At 36.5% G+C, this 21,233-nt stretch overlaps 1 protein-coding gene across 2 annotated transcripts in view; it reads left to right on the top strand.

The window, feature by feature from the left end:
* Positions 1 to 20,626, top strand: part of armc10 (armadillo repeat containing 10) — a 32,901-nt gene extending 12,275 nt beyond the window's left edge. For both annotated transcript variants that reach the window (XM_039761021.1, XM_039761020.1), the window contains exons 4-6: positions 165 to 341; positions 16,998 to 17,069; positions 20,304 to 20,626. In XM_039761021.1, coding sequence (XP_039616955.1) covers positions 165 to 341; positions 16,998 to 17,069; positions 20,304 to 20,561 — 507 coding nt within the window. In that variant the 3' untranslated portion in view covers positions 20,562 to 20,626. The remainder of the gene's footprint in view (positions 1 to 164; positions 342 to 16,997; positions 17,070 to 20,303) is intronic.
* The last annotated feature ends 607 nt before the right edge of the window (positions 20,627 to 21,233 follow it).

Raw genomic sequence — 21,233 nt, 5'->3', positions numbered from 1 at the left:
AGTTATCCCGTACAGCCAATTTTCTGAACTCCTCTATTGTGGCAAATAGTATAGGGCATTCACACTTTTAGACTGATAGTTTTGTATATACAGTATGTATTAAATTTAATGTACTGTATGATATTTTAATTATGGTGTTTAATTGTCTGCTGTTGATATTGTAGGTGTATGTAAAGGAAACTTTGGATATCATAGAGACTGCTCCTTTGAGCTCAGAGCTTCAGCTAGCAGGACTAAGAATGCTGACAAACATGTCTGTTACAAATAATTATCAATACATGATGAAGACTTCAGTTACTCTCTTCCTTTCTCTCTTGGTGGTAGGAAGTGAATCATTGCAGGTATATTCTTCATAAGTTCTGGTTTTATTGGGTGGTGTTCTGTGATTGACACTTAACCTTAGATACTGCTGACATTTATTATTTACAACATGCTTTGACCATGTTTGCCATATTTATCTAGTCTCTTGCCATACCTTCTGTTTCCAGTAGCCTGGTTGCTTTAGTTACTATGCTGTAAAACAAAGTTTGTCTAACTTCATTGGACTTCAGTTCTTTTCACAATTCTGTATTTTGTCACTAAGTGCACTTCTAGCTTCTCGTGCTCTGGTATCTTGTATCTTTTGTTTTGGACCTGTGCACATTTTGTAGCTCATTTTCTACCTGAACTTTTTACCTTCATCTCTGGTTTTTAAAGTTTACCTTGATCCTGTATTTCAACAATCAAAATCATAACATTTTATGTCCTTCATTAATTTTCTTTTCATTAATTCAGTCATCTAATGATTACTATGAAAGTATCCATTTGAAAAAGGGTAGGCTGTGTCTATAAAGTAACGTACACAATGTTTGGGTAGGTGATGTCCTTCATTTAAGTTAAGACTCTTATTGTTCGCCAAGAAAACATTCCCTGCACTGTTTCACAACCATGACCAGCCTGTATCGTTACATAGGTTGAATCCATGTTGTTTACACCAAAGTATGCCTGACTACCATATTACCTTATATTCATCAGACCAGGCAAGTTTTCTTAATATTTTTAGTTATTTAATTTTTGTGATTACATGGCCACAGTACCCTCATTTTTTTCTCTTCTTAGCTGATAGGAGTGAAAACTGGCATGGATGATGTACATAACAATGTGACAACAGATATATATCTATTGGACAGCTCAACAAATGACTTTTTATTTTTTTAAAACTGATGCATTCACTGTGCTTTTTAACACTAGAATTACCAGAGCCTACGAAAAAACTCATAGATCCGTCCCACTTAAAACGCTTCGCACCTCTCCGTCAGCGTCTTTTGTCCTTTAAATGTGTTGATAAGCAACAAACAGCGAGCAGCCTGCTATCACATCCCCCCACCCCGCACAGTTTTCTCAGCTCAAGTCTGTTTACCTGTGTGTCAGTTGCTTAGAGTTGTATAGAGTGAGAAGTCAAACAAAATGACACCTTTTATAAATATTATATCGTTATTTGGAACACTTGCATTTCATGTGTGTTCCGTGTCTACAACGATCTATGTAAACACATCGTTAAAACAGAAACGTTTTTCATGTTTTAGTAATAATTGACAAAATGTAGACATGAAGTGTATAATGTGTGAAGCCTGAATTCCAAATATCAAAGAAACACTTTCACAAAAGATACAAATATAACAAAACAAGTGCGGTTCCATTCAAAAATATAACTGCAGAAAAACAACCTGCCTTAGGGTGCAACATTGACACACATTTGCTACGACGGCTTCGGTGGTGAAATGGTATCAACTGAAGCTGTTAATCAAAGCTTCACAGGTTCGATCCTGGATGAGTCTGTTTTGAGAAGTGAGCTGCTCATATTCTTACTATTTTAGAATAAAAACATACATTTGATTCCAGTCTGTAACAGCCGTTGTAATTTATGATACTTGTAAAGATTAGCTTTGTTTTTTTTTTTATTCAGTTTTATTCTCTCAGCCATGCACTCTACTTGTGTCTGTAGGAAGTAAGTAAATAAATAAAGGTAAATGGGTAAATAACATTCGATCTGGCTCTTACATGCAAAAGAAGGTGCATGTGCCCAAAACATTAACAATATGCAAAGGACCGGTGCATGTGCCCAAAACATTAACAATTATATGTTACTTACATAAAAAGCCAGATCGAATGTTATTTACCTAATTACCTTTATTTATTTACTTACTTCCTACAGCATAAATTCACAAGTACAGTGCTGAGCTTCCCATGTACATATACAAAGTACAGCGATGGCAAAAGTGCATTCTTGCTCCAATGTAGAAGCGTCGTCATGATCTGAGTTGACCTCTGTTATAGTTCGTCTGTGTGAAAACAGCAGTGTTAAATGCGTGGGTTTGGGATTGTGAATGCGGCTGAGAGAATAAAATGGAATAATAAAAAAAAAGCTAACCTTTACAAGTTTCATAAATTACACTGGCTGTTACAGACTGGAATCATATGTATGTTTTTATTCTAAAATAGTAAGAATACGAGCAACTCACTTCTCAAAATGGAATTATCCGGGATCAAACCCATGAAGCTTTGATTACCAGTCAACAGTTGATACTGTTGCGCTACCAAAGCAGTCATAGCAAATGCGTGTCAATGACGCACCTTAACGCGGGTTCTTTTTCTGCAGTTATATTTTTGAATAAAAGCACATTTGTTCTATTTGTACATTTTGTGAAAGTGTTTCTTTGATATTTGGAATTCAGGCTTCACACATTATACACTTCATGTCTACATTTTATCAATTATTACTAAAACATGAAAAACGTTTCTGTTTTAACAATGTGCTTACATAGATTGTTGTAGACACAGAACACACATGAAATGCATATGTTCCAAATAACGATATAGTATTTATAAAAGGTGTCATTTTGCTTGACTTCTCACTCTATACAACTATAAGCAACTGACATGCAGGTAAACAGACTTGAGCTGAGAAAACTGTGCGCGTGATGTGATAGGCTGCTAGCTGTTTGCTGCTTATCAACACATTTAAAGGACAAAAGACGCTGACGGAGAGGTACGAAGCGTATTAAGATGGGACAGATCTACAAGTTTTTTCGTAGGCTCTGGTAATTCTAGTGTTAATAAAATATTTTAAGCAAATTGTGTAATTTCTTTGTATACTTTATTTTTCCTACTTTTACTGTGTATTTTTTGCAGCAGTAGTAATTTTTAACTAATGTTTGACACATGTAACCAGTTTAAGAGAGATTGAAAAGGTTATATTATAATTGAAAAAATCCTAGAACTTTGCTTTATAGTTCCTTTTTAAAAAATCTATTCAAGGCTTCTTTTACAACAATAATTATTGTAATCATCATTGGGTAATTTTGTTTTGTATGCATTTAAAGAGTAATTTCTTTGCAAAATGCAAGTGTATTTCAGCGTTTGCTTTGGTGGTTTACAATTATAAAGAATTGGAACAATAGCATTGCCAAGAAATTTGAACCTGGAGCAGTTGCTTGATTCTTCCCCAGTCTTTCTTTCTTCTGCCAAACACAAAATGGAATCAGGTGTTGCAAACAAATTTCTGGCTTAGTAATATTTTATTGATCCCAGAGGGTAAATTCATAGACATCTGCAATCATTTTTTAAATTTTACATTATTGTTCATTGTTCTACATCTTTTTGAATATACTGTACAATGTATTTATTTTCTAACCCTAAACATTTAATTAAAAATCAGTATCAGATGATTGCTATACAAGTGCTTGATAATAGTGACATGCAATTGAAAGCAAAGCATCATTATTTCAATAGATATATTTATTTATTATCCATGTAGATATGTTGCTTGTGGCCACAGAATACATTATAGAATGTACCTCCGAACATGACACTTTTCCATAGATAATATGTAAAAATCTTTATGCAGTATGAACTATTCAAATATGTATACAAGTAGCCTCCCTTTTAGCATTTTGCTTGCCCTCAAAAAAACAAGTTAAACATTTTCAATATTTTTCAGTATGATAAAAAATGTTGTGTAACAGAAATGTGCACATATCAAAACATCAACATAATTACAGTAGGAAAGGTATGTCTAGTGTTCACTGTTGTACTGATTCAGATTTAGTACACATCTTTCATGTTTTGAAACAGTCACCAACACACAGCCCAATATTGCAGTAGGGACAGTATAAGTGTTTTTCTTAGTCACATTTCTTACATTTTTTCTTTTGGTTGAGCCTGGTAGGATGACAGTGCCTGATATGCACAATTGATGCACCCCTTATATTATTGTAAGCTACCATGGTGCAAGCTTTATAACTTCCATATTTTCCCTGACACAAGTGACAGTCTTTCTTGTATTTTTACTTTATCACAATGTTTTGAAACACAAACAGCAACCGAATTCACCAGGCATATCATGGAGGTTTGATTGTTTAGTGCCATATGCATCAGTTTCACTATCCATGTCAGCGTCTAACCAATTCACATTGTCATCACTTTCATTTGATTCGATTAGTAGTTCAGCTTCAGTGTGTACTAAAACCAGCTTTACAATTTCTCATTTACATCATTGTGTTTTGGTTGAAGGCTCCACCCCACTCATGAATATTGATGAGATTAGAGTGGCAAAACACAAATATTAATAGTTTTTTTGCAACATAATGCAATTTTATCTTCTATATGGCAGTAGAATACTGACCCAAGAGTGATTCTGTCTTTACACTGTAAAAGAGGATCATTACACATGGGCTTAACTGTAATTACATAGAATTCCACGCTCAGGGTTAAAGCTGATGAGGTTAAAGAGTATTTTTGAACGAAACATATACACAGTAATATAATGTCATAATAGTATTTCCTTACTGCAAATCCCTTGTTGTGTGCTATTTAAACTTAAGTCCAGTAAGGTTTTTGTTTTTATTACATCTTGCCACACTGTCTCCTATTTGACCCGTTGCTACTCTGTCTTCATGCCTTACACAATGTATGAATTTAAACTTTAAATTTTCACTCATGTAGTGTTGCATGCTTATCCCAGCCACCTGTTGAGAATTTTCCAAATCATACAACTATCAGCTCAGATAAGCAGCTTTCTCATTACTCTCCTGTACTTCACTGTTCCTCTGTGGTTTGTCCATCTTCCAATCCTTAACTGTTTTGTCCTCCTTTCTTTCTTATTATCTGCACATGCGCACACACACCATTTGTCCTGCCATAATCTGAAACAGGGTTATTGAATTGCAAATTCATTTGGGCCAGATTTTCAAACCAAGAAAGCAGGTAGTAAATTTTAAACTAACACAAATGAATATATTGATAAACAAGTAATATTTATTCATTGTTTCCCTTTTAAATTTGGTCACATCTGACATAGGCACATCAAAAAATCAACAAACAATAAAAAACCTATAACTTAACAAAATCTGAGGTACTGTATTAACAAAACTTTGTTTTTACACTTTTGAAGTAAAAAAAAAAAAAACATTTTTGGTCGTGACTGACCTATGCATATCTCAAAGTACATAAAAACAAAATAGAGCACAGTGTTAGCAATAGCATTTGTTTCCCTTTTGAATTAATATAGATATTTTGGTCATATATGACCCAGGCACATCACAAAGTGCATTTAACAGAATAAAAAAGAACTATCAATACAATCAAAGCTATCAGTGCACAAACCCATAACAAGTGATAACAGTAACTAACCCACATGATTACAACACCTACTACACTGAGGGAACATTGGTTTGTTTTAAATCACCACATGTGTGATTAGCTGTGCCTTTTATGCAAACAAAAAGGTTGTGGTACGCATAACGTTGCATTTGGATTAAGTTTGAGGTACTGTGAAGTAGTGCTGGGCGGTATACCGGTTCATACTGAAAAACATTTTTTATTTTTGTTATGATATGGATTTTTCCTATACCGCAACACTGCTTTAAATTGCCTAAACAACATTCAGAATGTGGCGCAGCGGGAAACTGTTTAAGGGAGACCTTTTTCACTGCTACACCGCTAAACACATGTCACAGAGGTGTTGCGTGGGGGCTCTTTTTCATTGCTACACCGCTAAACAAGCGTACAACGGAGTACTGGTACATGCGTTAGTAGAGGTATTGCGCGGTGAAAATGGACAGAACATTTTGAAACTGAAGCTGTAGCAGACGATAAAGTTGAACATGATTTCACAGAAGAACTTTTGTTGGAAAACGTTTGTCTGGAGATACTTTGGATTTAAAAGGTCGGATGTGGACCATTATGTTCAAAGGTGTGAATACTGTTTCTATAGTACTGGATAATCCTGCAAGTCAAGTTGTATTTTTTTAATACTGTGTAATGTACCTGGGTACTCTGTAATAGTGTGACGACACGTTGACTTTATTCTAGATATAATAGTGTGACGACACGTTGACTTTATTCTATACATTTCCACTTTAATCTCGACGCTTATGACAAGAATAAAGTTGACATTTCTACTTTATTCTCGCCGTTTGTCGAGGTTAAAGTTGACATGTTGACTTTATTCTCATAATTTGTTATTAAAGTAGAACATCGTAAACTAAACTCATCTTAAAATGAATATTTAATTTACTAGATTTTCTCAAACCCCATCATAAGTTATGTAGCACATTAAATGCTTTGCGTTGTGTTCCCTGAGCCATGTTAATCGATACTGCTTCTTAAACTGACTTCCTCTTGCACTAAGAGGAGGCGCAGGCAGCACACAGAATACAGTACATTAATTTCATGATATTCCTACTCCCTGAACATTTGGAATGCTAAGATACTGTAAATACTTGATATAATTTTCATGATGAAATGCATTAAAGCATGTATTAATTACGTTGGGGGCACGGTGGCATGGAGGTTGCACTGCTGCCTCACAGCAAGGGGGTCCCGGGTGTTCCCTGCTTTGAATTTGCATGTTTTTCTGGTGGGTTTACCTGGTGTGCTTCAGTTTCCTTTCAAAGTCATGTAGGATGGCGGGTTTTAAGTTATATTGACACTGCTAGTGTATGTATTGCTCGTATTCACCCTGCAATGTGCTGGCGCCACGTTCAGTATTTCCTCCTGACTTGCACACAATGCTTGCTGGGATGGGCGCAACCTTGAATGGACAGCATAATTAAACATGTATAACAAAGATTTTTTTTAAAGTTCTGAACACTCTGTGGTCTAAGTTTATAACTAGTTTTAATTTCACAAGGATGTTTAACGTGTGGTGATTGGTTATGTGGAGAAAGAAAAATTAAGGATAGGAACTGAAGAGTTTAATACGTCAGAAAGCACACACAGCACAGCACGCATGCAATAAAGCCCTCTCAGAAGAACATCCATGGAATTCTGTGTTTGTGTCTTCGACCACCAGATCACAAACCCAACATTTACAGAATATTTAAGTTAAACCTGTGCGATACCCATTCATACAGTGGTGTGAAAAACTATTTGCCCTCTTCCTGATTTCTTATTCTTTTGCATGTTTGTCACACAAAATGTTTCTGATCATCAAACACATTTAACCATTAGTCAAATATAACACAAGTAAACACAAAATGCAGTTTTTAAATGATGGTTTTTATTATTTAGGGAGAAAAAAAATCCAAACCTACATGGCTCTGTGTGAAAAAGTAATTGCCCCCTTGTTAAAAAATAACCTGTGGTGTATCACACCTGAGTTCAATTTCCGTAGCCACCCCAGGCCTGATTACTGCCACACCTGTTTCAATCAAGAAATCACTTAAATAGGAGCTGCCTGACACAGAGAAGTAGACCAAAAGCACCTCAAAAGCTAGACATCATGCCAAGATCCAAAGAAATTCAGGAACAAATGAGAACAGAAGTAATTGAGATCTATCAGTCTGGTAAAGGTTATAAAGCCATTTCTAAAGCTTTGGGACTCCAGCGAACCACAGTGAGAGCCATTATCCACAAATGGCAAAAACATGGAACAGTGGTGAACCTTCCCAGGAGTGGCCGGCCGACCAAAATTACCCAAAGAGCGCAGAGACGACTCATCCGAGAGGTCACAAAGACCCCAGAACAACGTCTAAAGAACTGCAGGCCTCACTTGCCTCAATTAAGGTCAGTGTTCACGACTCCACCATAAGAAAGAGACTGGGCAAAAACGGCCTGCATGGCAGATTTCCAAGACGCAAACCACTGTTAAGCAAAAGAACATTAGGGCTCTTCTCAATTTTGCTAAGAAACATCTCAATGATTGCCAAGACTTTTGAGAAAATACCTTGTGGACTGATGAGACAAAAGTTGAACTTTTTGGAAGGCAAATGTCCCGTTACATCTGACGTAAAAGGAACACAGCATTTCAGAAAAAGAACATCATACCAACCGTAAAATATGGTGGTGGTAGTGTGATGGTCTGGGATTGTTTTGCCGCTTCAGGACCTGGAAGGCTTGCTGTGATAGATGGAACCATGAATTCTACTGTCTACCAAAAATCCTGAAGGAGAATGTCCGCCATCTGTTCGTCCACTCAAGCTGAAGCGATCTTGGGTGCTGCAACAGGACAATGACCCAAAACACACCAGCAAATCCACCTCTGAATGGCTGAAGAAAAACAAAATGAAGACTTTGGAGTGGCCTAGTCAAAGTCCTGACCTGAATCCAATTGAGATGCTATGGCATGACCTTAAAAAGGTGCTTCATGCTTCAGAAAACCCTCAAATAAAGCTGAATTACAACAATTCTGCAAAGATGAGTGGGCCAAAATTCCTCCAGAGCGCTGTAAAAGACTCATTGCAAGTTATCGCAAATGCTTGATTGCAGTTATTGCTGCTAAGGGTGGCCGAACCAGTTATTAGGTTCAGGGGCAATTACTTTTCACACAGGGCCATGTAGGTTTGGATTTTTTCTCCGTAAATAATAAAAACCATCATTTAAAAACTGCATTTTGTGTTTACTTGTGTTATATTTGACTAATGGTTAAGTGTGTTTGATGATCAGAAACATTTTGTGTGACAAACATGCAAAAGAATAAGAAATCAGGAAGGGGGCAAATAGTTTTTCACAACACTGTACATCCAAGTTTTTGGAGCCTCGTCACACCTGCCATAAATTTCTCTACACTGAACATACACCTGGGGACCCCTTACTGCGAGGGAGCAGCACTACCGCCTCACTACCATGCATATTTTGCCTCACCCCTGGACAAACTGGTGAGGAAGGCAGGCTCTGTTGTAGACACGGAGCTGGACAGTATGACATCCATGGCAGAGCGACGGGCACTGAGCAGGCTCCTTTCGATAATGGAAAATCCACTGCAGCCACTAAACAGGATCATCTCCAGACAAAGGAGCAGCTTCAGCGACAAACTGTTGTCACTGTCCTGCTCCACTGACAGACTGAGGAGATCATTCCTCCCCCACTATGCGACTCTTCAATTCCACCCAGGTTGGGGTAAACGTTAATATTATACAAAATTATTGTCTGTCTATTATACCTTCATTGTTATCACTCTTTAATATTGTTCTTTATCAGTATGCTGCTGGAGTATGTGAATTTCCCCCTGGGATTAATAAAGTATCTATCTACTGTATGTTTAATACCTGTTTTAATGCATTTCATCATGAAAAATTATCTTAGCATTCTACATTTTCAGTGAGCAGGAATATCGTGAAGTGAATGTATTCTGTGCGGTGATCACTGCCTCTTAGTGCAAGAGGAAGTCAGTTTAAGAAGAGCATAGCGATTAACAACTGGGTTGGGGAACACTTAAAACATTTAAAGTGCTAAATAACTTATGACGGGGTTTGAGAAAATCTAGTGAATTAGACATTGATTTTAGGATGAAGTTTAGTTTATGACATTCTACTTTAATGACAAAATAAACTACGAGAATAAAGTAGAAATATCGACTTTAATCTCGACATATAGTTGTTTTTTTTTCTTCACTGTGGCCCGAATACGATTCCGTAGGGCTATACCACAAATACCATTATAAATGCAAGTTGCAGTTTTATTATTTATGTATATAACTTAGCTTGAAGGAGGATCCATATTAATGCAATTTGCCTTAATGACGGTTCGGTTGGTAAAGATGTCATCACCAAGTTGTATTTGTTTTATTTTATTTTGGTGAACACCTGGGCTTGAAGTTTTGAAGTAATAGTATTATTACTGGAAGTTGCACTATTATTATTTATTAGTTTAAATGTTATGCAGTTTAATGATGGGAAAGTTGTTTAAAAAATCACTTTAATGTGTCAGCGGACAGAGATTGTTAAGATTAACAGAAAGGTTATTTGGTTTACAAAAATATTTACTATTTATTCCTTTTCTAAGACATGTTCAGTGCAATACAACTTTTGACAAGCACCTCTGGATATTTTACTAAGTCTAAATGCCTCTTTAGATGGTTGAACATATGTTGTCAATTTTAGTTTAAGTTGTTTGCAAAATTTGTTCAATAGAAAGGTTCTATATTTTGACTGCAACTGTCATACAATGATTCCTTCTCTTCATTCGTGCCCACCCTCTTGAAAACTATCACTTTATGGGGCCATGCAAATCTGTATTAATACTTGTGTGCACATTAAAATATATTTTTTGTACAATGTACAATTCTCATGACAGTGGAATAGGTTATTAGAAAATGTGGTTAACATCCACTCTTGCATGGGGAAAAAATACCATTGAATACTGTGAAACCTGTATAATTTTAAAAAATACCATGATTGAATTGTGGTCATACCACTCAGCACTACTGTGAAGGTATATAGAGGCTGAAAGTCCTAGTGCCACATGCTTTGCTTATTTGATGAAAAAAAATCTTTAACATTTGAAATTGACAAATAGTCAAGTGAAATAATAATTCTTTACCTCTATATACTGTAGCTCTTTACTCACTACTCAAAGCGCTTTGCAAAATCCACTCATGGATGACCTGGGAAACAACCCATCATCTCCTTATTTCTAACCATCTGTGCTACCATTACGCCACCTGAGTAGATGTACTCTATTTCGTAATATTATGTTGGTAGTTTAAAGCTATAAAAACAGAATTTCCCAAATTGAAGAATATTAATTGCAGGTTAATAATGAGCTCTACATTCTACAAAAATGTTAAGTAGTCCTGCAAAACAATCAGTACTTTAGAAATTTCCAAACTTTTGGTATGTTTTCATCAAATGCAGTCTTTCTAATATGTTCTTTACTTTGACTGTCAGTGGCTGATCGTTGTCCTCATAATAGCCATGAATCCTCAGGATCAAAGCGTGTGAGTGGAGGGCCAACCAGTTGTATTAAGAAAAATGCCGAGACAGTGCTTTTCAGTAATGAGGCCCTCATTGGAGTAACAATTAGATTCACTTTAATCTTCAAATTCAGTTGATGAAACTGGAATACAACTAAGACTCCACACACAATTGATTATAGAATCAGTTAATATATAGTTGATGTCACAAGCAGCTGTTGTGGCCGAGGTGCCAGTACAACATACCAGCGGATGCTGTCACAAAAAAATTAAAATAAAAAAATAATTCACTATCATAGACTACTACCAGCATGCTGCATTGTAGGTTGAATGTTGCTCGGCTGTGTGGAGTGTTGCATTTATAAACTGTACACTACTGTAGGAATTTCTGAAGGCTTGTTTCTTCTCTGTATTTCTGGTGCGACCATGGGCTAGGTCGCTTGGAGGTTGCTTCTCAGCCATCATTTGAATAGGCTGGATCAAAAAAAAAATAAAAAAAAAATTCTAAACTTTTTTTCTTTCCTAAGAAAGTTTGAAATTAAACACAAAAATCCATGAAATGGTACTTCTCAAAATAAACAGATTTCTATAAATTTTTCCAAAATGTATTTGTTAAAAAATGAACTACTTGTGGATATTTTAAACAAAATATAAGGTTTTTATACAACATTTATAAAATTGAAAATACATAGTAATTAATAGAAATAAAACACTCACAAGCACACATGCATACTTTCCTTAAAAACAATGGTTTTCAATAAATTAAACTCAAAATTTGGCTTATGTGTTCAGAATCACAATAAACACACGCTACAAAATTAAACATGAAATTTAAATGACAGGTTTTCATGTAAATATCTGACCACAACTGTTTTATAAGCAGGTTACGTATGTATCCGTGCAAAGCTTGTTAAATGCACAAACCAGAGGGACACATTGAATGCTGATTGAGCTGCGCTTTAATCTAAATAGAATCAGCATTTTGTAAACTACTTACCGTACATTTACCATAATGGTTAATCATATACAGGAGAGCAGAGTATACATCTTGACTAACTAGACTCACAATGACTAACATCCCAAATTCCTATTGTCTGGAAACATCCACAATGTATAGAGTTCAGTAGTAAAACACTGAATGCATCACCCCCATCAATATATGTACATATGTACAGTATGATATACAGAAGGGTGGCGTGCAGTGTCTTCATGGTGTGAAAACACACTTCAAATACTTTACAAGGCCAGATTGTTTCTGCTGAGGATTCATTATGCCCTGATGATGAATACCAATTTTTGGAATCATAATTTGAAGCCCAACTGTTATAAATTCTACATTAAATTTGCATATTTTTATACATGCACAGTATTATTGTGATAACATTTTTATTTTTGTTATTTTACAACTAAATATTTTTATCATTTGTAACTAAAATGCTAACGCCACTTCCTGTGATTTCTTATTGGCCCTATGCCACGCTGTTATAAACTAGTGTCAGGTTAGCATTGACTAGACATCTGCATTTCCCCTTTCCTAATAATATTGATATTTGGAGTTCCTCATAGCTATATGGGAGTTAGATAGAAATGACTTTCTTGTATAATTTCCAGCAAAAGCTTTGATAGGTTCAGATAAACTTGAGGTACGTTTATAGTGCTTTTTGTGTTCTCAGCAGTTCACAGTTTCATAAAACATGGCATAAATGTGCCATTCAACATAATTGGAACAGGTCTTTCCTTTCATAGTGGCAAATATGTTAATCTTCTAAACAATGGGCGTTAAACCAGAAGGTGGCAAAGGCATTTGGTGTTTAGTGAAAAGGTATTATCCAAAGCTGCAATGCTTATTTTATTTCTCTGCTCAATAACAACTTACACTATTTTTTGGGTTTTGTATCCTTTTGTCTATTACATCATATCAATTCTTAGTCTTGAAATGGTGTCTGAGGTTCAGTTATTGTTGTTCAAGTGCTATATTTACCCTTGTTGAAATTGACAAAATGTTCAGAGCCTTACTAATGTACTCAAGTCTTTCATTCATTTGAGCAAGCAAAAACAGAATTTCATTAGTTTAGAGACATAATGCTACAGTTCAACAAATGCATGCATGAAAAAAAAAACTTGTTTACATTAATATTTAAATCCAGCATAGTAATATATGCAGGAGGCATTTTTCTCTTCATTAAAAATTTCAAGTCTTGTTTGGCATGCAGCACATTAAGGTACAATATTCATCTTTGTTTGAATTAAAGCATCAGATTGTGAAAAGTTTGCAAGGGTTTCAGTACTTATGCATGGTGCATATAGTAACATTTAATTCAAGCTCTAGTTACTTTCTATAACTGGTGAATGGGGTTTATGGTAAAATGTCACCCTGCCTAGGGTGGGTTTCCTGCATGTTTCCCTGTGCTGCCAGGATAGGCTGTGGCCTCCTGTGACCATGAATTGGATTAAGGGGGTTTGAGAATGTTATGTTTATTGTAGTCTAAAGTTTACTGAGACAATAGCCCATCTTGGTCACATCAGGAACAAGGCAGAAATGGTGACTGGAGCACCAGTCCATTACCAGAGGAGTTCTCATACAATGACACACACCATGCCAGGCAACCAAACCTACTCATCTTAGTCATGAGGGAGATCATAAACAGAGACGGGCCTGGAATTGATCCCAGTTTCCCGGAGCAGTGAGGCAGCAAAAGTGCCACTGTGGTGCCGTAGATGTTGCTACTCAAGTGGAGTACAAACACAGATACAGTATGGCTAGTGATCTTGCATCTACTTCAATAAAAAGTGCAGTGGATGATGCAGTTTTCCTTTAAGTCCCTATTATAACACTGTTAGTTCAACATCAATAGTATAATAGTAGTACATAGCACAAACACATACATATTCCACAGTGTGGGACAAAGTGGCATTGCCCTCTTAGTTTTTCATTTCAAATATTTCATACAGGTTATTTTTAAAACACGCTCACTATATGAACCTTTGTAGGTATAATACAGCAGTCTACCAAAAAGAGCGAACAAATGCAGAGAGACCTGGACAAAGAAACAAAGTGTGCTATTCTTTTATTGCCAGTAAAAATCTCCTTGAGGCCCTGAACACTTCCAGACAAAGCATCAGCCCCATCCCTTGAGATGGCAGGGCAAACAATAGAATAAATACCACTACTGCATGATTCTGAGGCTAATACTGCTCATAATCTAGAAGCAAATGTATTAGCAGGTATATTTCTGTTTTTTGGGATTACTTAAATTAAGTAAAACTGTGTGTTTGGATAATCTTTAGCATTCATACAGAAAGTCTCTTCCTCCAATTTCATAGAAAAGCTAACTTGTTAGAGTGCAAGACCCCAGCTGCCAGCACCATTCACACAGAATGTAAACTTGTATGCAATGCATTTGACACTCCTGCACAGAATAACACTTCTACATTTACGTACGCAGGCATTGAGAAACCTTTAAATGAAAACTGTACCCATTTAGAAGGTTAAGAGATCAGAAATCTCATTAAACCACATTGAGATGTGCCCAAATGCATAACAATTTCCAAGGCAACTGTTTAGACAATAATTAAGAAAGGAGATGTGTAATTTTTAAGTTTATGCTCTCTGTATTAAGTGCATAAGAGGGAAACACAACCAAGCCAACTTAGATTTATGTCATGTTGTTTGATTATTGCCCAGTACCTGCACCGTATATACCTACGTACAGTGGAGGAAATAATTATTTGACCCCTCACTGATTTTGTAAGTTTGTCCAATGACAAAGAAATGAAAAGTCTCAGAACAGTATCATTTCAATGGTAGGTTTATTTCAACAGTGGCAGATTGCACATCAAAAGGAAAATCGAAAAAATAACTTTAAATAAAAGATAGAAATTGATTTGCATTTCATTGAGGGAAATAAGTTTTTGAACCCTCTAACAAAAAAAGACTTAATACTTAGTGGAAAAACCCTTGTTTGCAAGCACAGAGGTCAAACGTTTCTTGTAATTGATGACCAAGTTTGCGCACATTTTAGGAGGAATGTTGGTCCACTCCTCTTTGCAGATCATCTCTAAATCGCTAAGGTTTCGAGGCTGTCTCTGTGCTACTCTGAGCTTGAGCTCCCTCCATAGGTTTTCTATTGGATTAAGGTCCGGAGACTGACTAGGCCACTCCATGACCTTAATGTGCTTCTTCTTGAGCCACTCCTTTGTTGCCTTTGCTGTATGTTTTGGGTCATTGTCGTGCTGGAACACCCATCCACGACCCATTTTCAGTTTCCTGGCAGAGGGAAGGAGATTGTCGCTCAGGATTTCACGATACATGGCTCCGTCCATTTTCCCATTAATGCGATTAAGTTGTCCTGTGCCCTTAGCAGAAAAACACCCCCAAAGCAAAATGTTTCCACCCCCATGCTTAACGGTGGGGACGGTGTTTTGGGGGTCATAGGCAGCATTTTTCTTCCTCCAAACACAGCGAGTTGAGTTAATGCCAAAGAGCTCTATTTTGGTCTCATCAGACCACAGCACCTTCTCCCAGTCACTCTCTGAATCATTCAGGTGTTCATTGGCAAACTTCAGACGGGCCTGCACATGTGCCTTCTTGAGCAGGGGAACTTGAGCCCTGCAGGATTTTAATCCATTGCGTGTAATGTGTTTCCAATGGTTTTCTTGGTGACTGTGGTCCCTGCTAATTTGAGGTCATTAACTAACTCCTCCCGTGTAGTTCTAGGATTCTTTTTCACCTTTCTCAGAGCCATTGACACCCCACGAGGTGAGATCTTGCGTGGAGCCCCAGAGCGAGGTCGATTGATGGTCATTTTGTGCTCCTTCCATTTTCGAACAATCGCACCAGCAGTTGTCACCTTCTCTCCCAGCTTCTTGCTAATGGTTTTGTAGCCCATTCCAGCCTTGTGCAGGTCTACAATTTTGTCTCTGACATCCTTGGACAGCTCTTTGGTCTTTCCCATGTTGTAGAGTGTGGAGTCTGCTTGATTGATTGATTCTGTGGACAGGTGTCTTTTATACAGGTGACTAGTTAAGACAGGTGTCCTTAATGAGGGTGACTAATTGAGTAGAAGTGTCTAACCACTCTGTGGGAGCCAGAACTCTTAATGGTTGGTAGGGGTTCAAAAACTTATTTCCCTCAATGAAATGCAAATCAATTTCTATCTTTTATTTAAAGTTATTTTTTCGATTTTCCTTTTGATGTGCAATCTGCCACTGTTGAAATAAACCTACCATTGAAATGATACTGTTCTGAGACTTTTCATTTCTTTGTCATTGGACAAACTTACAAAATCAGTGAGGGGTCAAATAATTATTTCCTCCACTGTATATCCACTTTATAATGATCCTTGTGTTATGTATAAATGGTAGTATTTTTATTATTAAAGAGGCCACTTGAGAGTTTTTGTGGGAAAAATAGTCTGACTAAACCACAAAGCAGAGAAAGTGAAAGTGTTTGTGTGCCATTTTGCCAATTTATGTTCATAAATTGAGATCTCTCTCCAAATGATTCTGCTGCCCTGGCTTGGAAATGAATAAAAGTGAGGCCTCATCCGATTTGTTGCACATTGTTTTTCATATTTTGTATCACTTTAAACCATTTTAGAAGCTGAAACAATGCACTGCCCACTGTGTCACCCTACAACACAAAAATAGCCTCATTTGAAAAAGAACATGAAAATGAAATAAATGGACTTGGTATTAGTAATAGTTAAGTAGTAGGATTTGGAATGATTACATTTCCATAATACATAGTGTAACATATTGTCAGAGAATTAGCAAATTCTATATTCTACAATACATTAAACATGATATTTTGTCTTGCCTACAGATTCAGGTGCTAAAAGTTCTGGTGAATCTATCTGCCAATCCAGACTTGGTGGAAGATATCCTCAAAGCCCAGGTAAGAGCTGAAGTCTTATTAAATTAATAAATCTCCTTTATATGCTTACTAAAGGCTGGATGAAGTTTCCTTTTTCTGCATTTTAATACTGATTACTGTTATTGCAAATGAAGCATGAATACTACATTATTGTTTTAAAAGCTTAAAAAAAACCAAGTTAAAGATAAGTGTCTTGTTAGCATGACAGTTTTCAAAATATGCAGTCATGATCCTAAATATATGGTAATTAGGCAAGACAGACGTGACTTTTATTAGTTAGTGTATTGCTCACAACCAACATTCCACAGCAATGCATGTGCCTTCCTGCTTTTAATCATTTAATCTTCTCATTATGGCACATGGTATGCTGTTGATCCACACTGGCACCATTGAATCATCACCAATTGTGACTAAATACTAGGTAGTTGATTGCAAAATAGCTCCTGAAAATGAGAAATACCTAATTATTTTTTTTTACTTTAGTAACAAACCAGAGAGTAATCAGACAAAATAGAAATTTTCTGGATTTTTCAAAAATATTCATTAATAATCTTGAACCTAAATATAATGTATCAGCTTCATTTACACCTACTCTTTTCATTATGAAAAGACTGACTTTCTGGGACTAAGATGGTTGTCTGACCATTTGTCAAATGTCATTTGTCAAATTGTTTTTTTATAGAAATAGGTAAATTAGAATTAGGATGCTTTGCAAGAAACTATAGAATTAAAACAATTTACTGTGGATCCAGTGAAGACTCCTTTCAATATAAGCACAAGCAAGTTAGGAGTTTTCTTTTAATCCTGATGGAAATCATGAAAATAAACTTGTATTAACCCCCATATGTTATAAGTAACAGCCACCCCATAAGCATGTATTGTCTGGTGAGTTTTTCTAATCCAGGTGAATACCCATTAAGCTTGGCAGGCTGATATACATAGTTTAGGTTCAAAAACTGGAGGTTGACAGAAGTTAATCGTGGCTGTCAACACAATCATAGAGGATCTGCAGTATCTATATAACAATAGATTGGATCTGACTATGTGTTCAAATAGTGATCTTTGCAGATGGTTACATTTTTCCCTGGTGTATTGCCCATGCTATATTACTAAGCCTCCATATTTTGATCTAACATGATCAAATCCCTAGATAGCAGGGGCTGCAACACTACTTGGAATGGATGTCCTCAAAATACTTCTGGAATACCACAAGACGTTAGCTAAACATTCTCCTTATTGTACATTAAACTGATGTATTTGCCCATTGTGACTTACAAGTTGAGAATACCATACATACTATGAGTTAAATAACTTGCTAAGGGTCTCGCACCAAGTCAGAAGTGGGGAAGGAAATGGCAACCTAAGACCCTTAAGCATCTGCATCGTGCTGCTTGCTAAAAACAATACATCTATGAAGATACAGTCATGGCCGAAATTATCGGCACCCCTGGAATTTTCCCAGAAAATGCACCATTTCTCCCAGAAAATTGTTGCAATTACAAATGTTTTGGTATACACATGTTTATTTCCTTTATGTGCATTGGAATAATACAAAAAACAGAGAAAAAGTGCCAAATCTGACATCATGTCACACAGAACTCAAAAACCGGGCTGGACAAAATTATTGGCACCCTCAACTTAATATTTGGTTGCACACCCTTTGGAAAAAAATAACTGAAATCAAACGCTTCCTATAACCACCCACAAGCTTGTTACACCTCTCGACTGGAATTTCCGACCACTGTTCTCTTGCAAACTGCTCAAGGTCTCTCAGATTTGAAGGGCTCCTTCTTCCAACAGCAATTTAGAGATCTCTTCATAAGTGTTCAATCGGATTTAGATCCGGACTCATTGCTGGCCACTTCAGAACTCTCCAGCACTTTGTCTTCAACCATTTCTAGGTGCTTTTAGAGTCATGTTTGGGGTCACTGTCCTGCTGGAACACCCATGACCTCTGACGCAGACCCAGCTTTCTGACACTGGGCCCTACATTGCACCCCAATATCTTTTGGTAGTCTTCAGATTTCATGATGCCTTGCACACAATCAAGGTATCCAGTGCCAGAGGCAGCAAAACATCCCCAAAACATCTTAGAACCTCCACCATTGATTGTAGGCACTGTGTTCTTTTCTTCGTAGGCCTCATTCTGTTTTCTGTAAACAGTAGAATGATGAGCTTTACCAAAAAGCTCTACCTTTGTCTCATCTGTCCACACGACGTTCACCCAGAAGGATTTTGGCTTCCTAAAGTACATTTTGTTCTCAAGTCCTCAGACAATTCTCTGCTCTTCTTTCTGTTCTTCATGCTTAGTGTGGCACACTCAGACACACAACAGAAAGGTTGAGTCAACTTTTCACCATTTTAAATGGCTTCAGGTGTGATTGCTATATTGCCAGTACCTGTTTCTTGCCACACGTGAGTTTAAACGAGCATCATATGCTTGAAATAAAACGATTTACCCACAATTTTGAAAAGGTGCCAATAATTTTGTCCGGCCCACTTCTGGAGTTCTGTGTGACATGATGTCAGATTTGGCTTTTTTTCTCAGTTTTTTGTGTTGTTCCAATGCACATAAAGGAAATAAACGTGTATACCAAAACATTTGGAATTGCAACAATTTTCCGGGAGAAATGGTGCATTATCTGGGAAAATTCCAGGGGTACCGATAATTTCATCCATGACTGTAAATATGTAGCTACATCAGATTCTGGGACAATAAACTTGAATTAAGCAGTGGGATAAACCCATCCTCTTAGGGAAGTGCTTGCTAAAAGTCCACATAATCCATGGTGGAATGATAAAAAGTGTTGAAAGCCACTTTGTTATTAAATTTTTTTTTTTTTTTTGACAGCTTCATTTTAGACATTTTTTTAGACTTTTGTAAAAAATAAAACAATATTACTAAATTTAGTATGCCAGGCATGTAGTTAGAACCCTGATTAAATTTTGCAATATAGGACTAAATTGTCAACAGGTGTTAATTTTGATATCAACATTAAGTAATTTTATATTTCTAGCTTTTTTGCTTTGCCTGAACCAGTTTAGTCAGTCCCTAATGACAGACCATCCAAGCTGTTCTTGGTGGCAAAATTAACCTGAACTGCACAATTGTAGAGATACTTTCTAAAATTAGTACGTGGTAAAGTCTGTTTTGAAATGCCTCGTTATGTACATGATTCTGAATCTGCTGTTGGTTAACTGTTTAGGAAGGACAATTTTAGCCATATTAATGTGTTGGCGTTTTTGTTTTTTCAGGCACCAGCATCACTTATTTTATTGTTTGACAGCTGCACAAACACAGAAGTTCTTGTTCGAGCATTGACCTTTGTTGGAAATTTGAAGGACTCGGAGGCTTCTATCCACATAACAGAAATTCTTAAACTTAAAAAAGATTCTTTATACTTCATTCTACATGGAGAAACCTCTCAGTTTTATCAAAAACTGTCCTTACTGCTACTACATCCTGATGTAGAAGTGAAAAATCAAGTGGCAAAGATAATGGTATCAATATAAAAATGTATGTTGATTCTAAGTTATAAAAGCTGACCAAATTAAAGAAAGCCTTCTATTCACAGTTATACTTCCTTCAGTTTTTTGTTTTAGAGAATGTGAATGATAAAGTATATAAGCAGGAATACAGCACTGACCCTTTGCCGAAATTCACTTCTGGGACTTGTTGGGAGCTCTTCAGTTTCAAAAAAGAGGAGAAAAAGTCACAAGTGCATATTTTTACAGATAATCCTCTCATTTAAGGTTCTACGTCAGGACCAGCATTCAGGTCAAGATGTGCAAGCAGTTTCTTCAGGTAAACTCGTGGCTTTAGCTGAACACCTTGCTGAAATCACAGTACTAGAATCGGGCACTCATTTATGAATACAGAAATGATCCCTCTTACAAAATACATCTCTGCCATGTAGTGATGGACTAATAAATAGCAACAGAATGTATATTAAAATGTTCATCTTACTTTATAGATTCATAAAACACAGTTCAAAGGTTCACAGGTGCTCAGTTCTGACCATGAATGAGTCAAACATATTCAAACCAATGTAATCTAGTTCAGAGTCATAGTGGAAGGAGCCTATATGACCACACTGGGAAGATCCATTGCACCACCAGGCTACCTCCTGGGGAAAGTATGATATTACTGATTCAAAGACAGTAAAAAAAACAGTTAAAAAAAAT

This window comes from Polypterus senegalus, chromosome 8 (assembly GCF_016835505.1).
Source record: "Polypterus senegalus isolate Bchr_013 chromosome 8, ASM1683550v1, whole genome shotgun sequence".
In the NCBI taxonomy this organism is placed as follows: domain Eukaryota; kingdom Metazoa; phylum Chordata; class Cladistia; order Polypteriformes; family Polypteridae; genus Polypterus; species Polypterus senegalus.
This window is presented reverse-complemented; position numbering and strand designations above follow the sequence as displayed.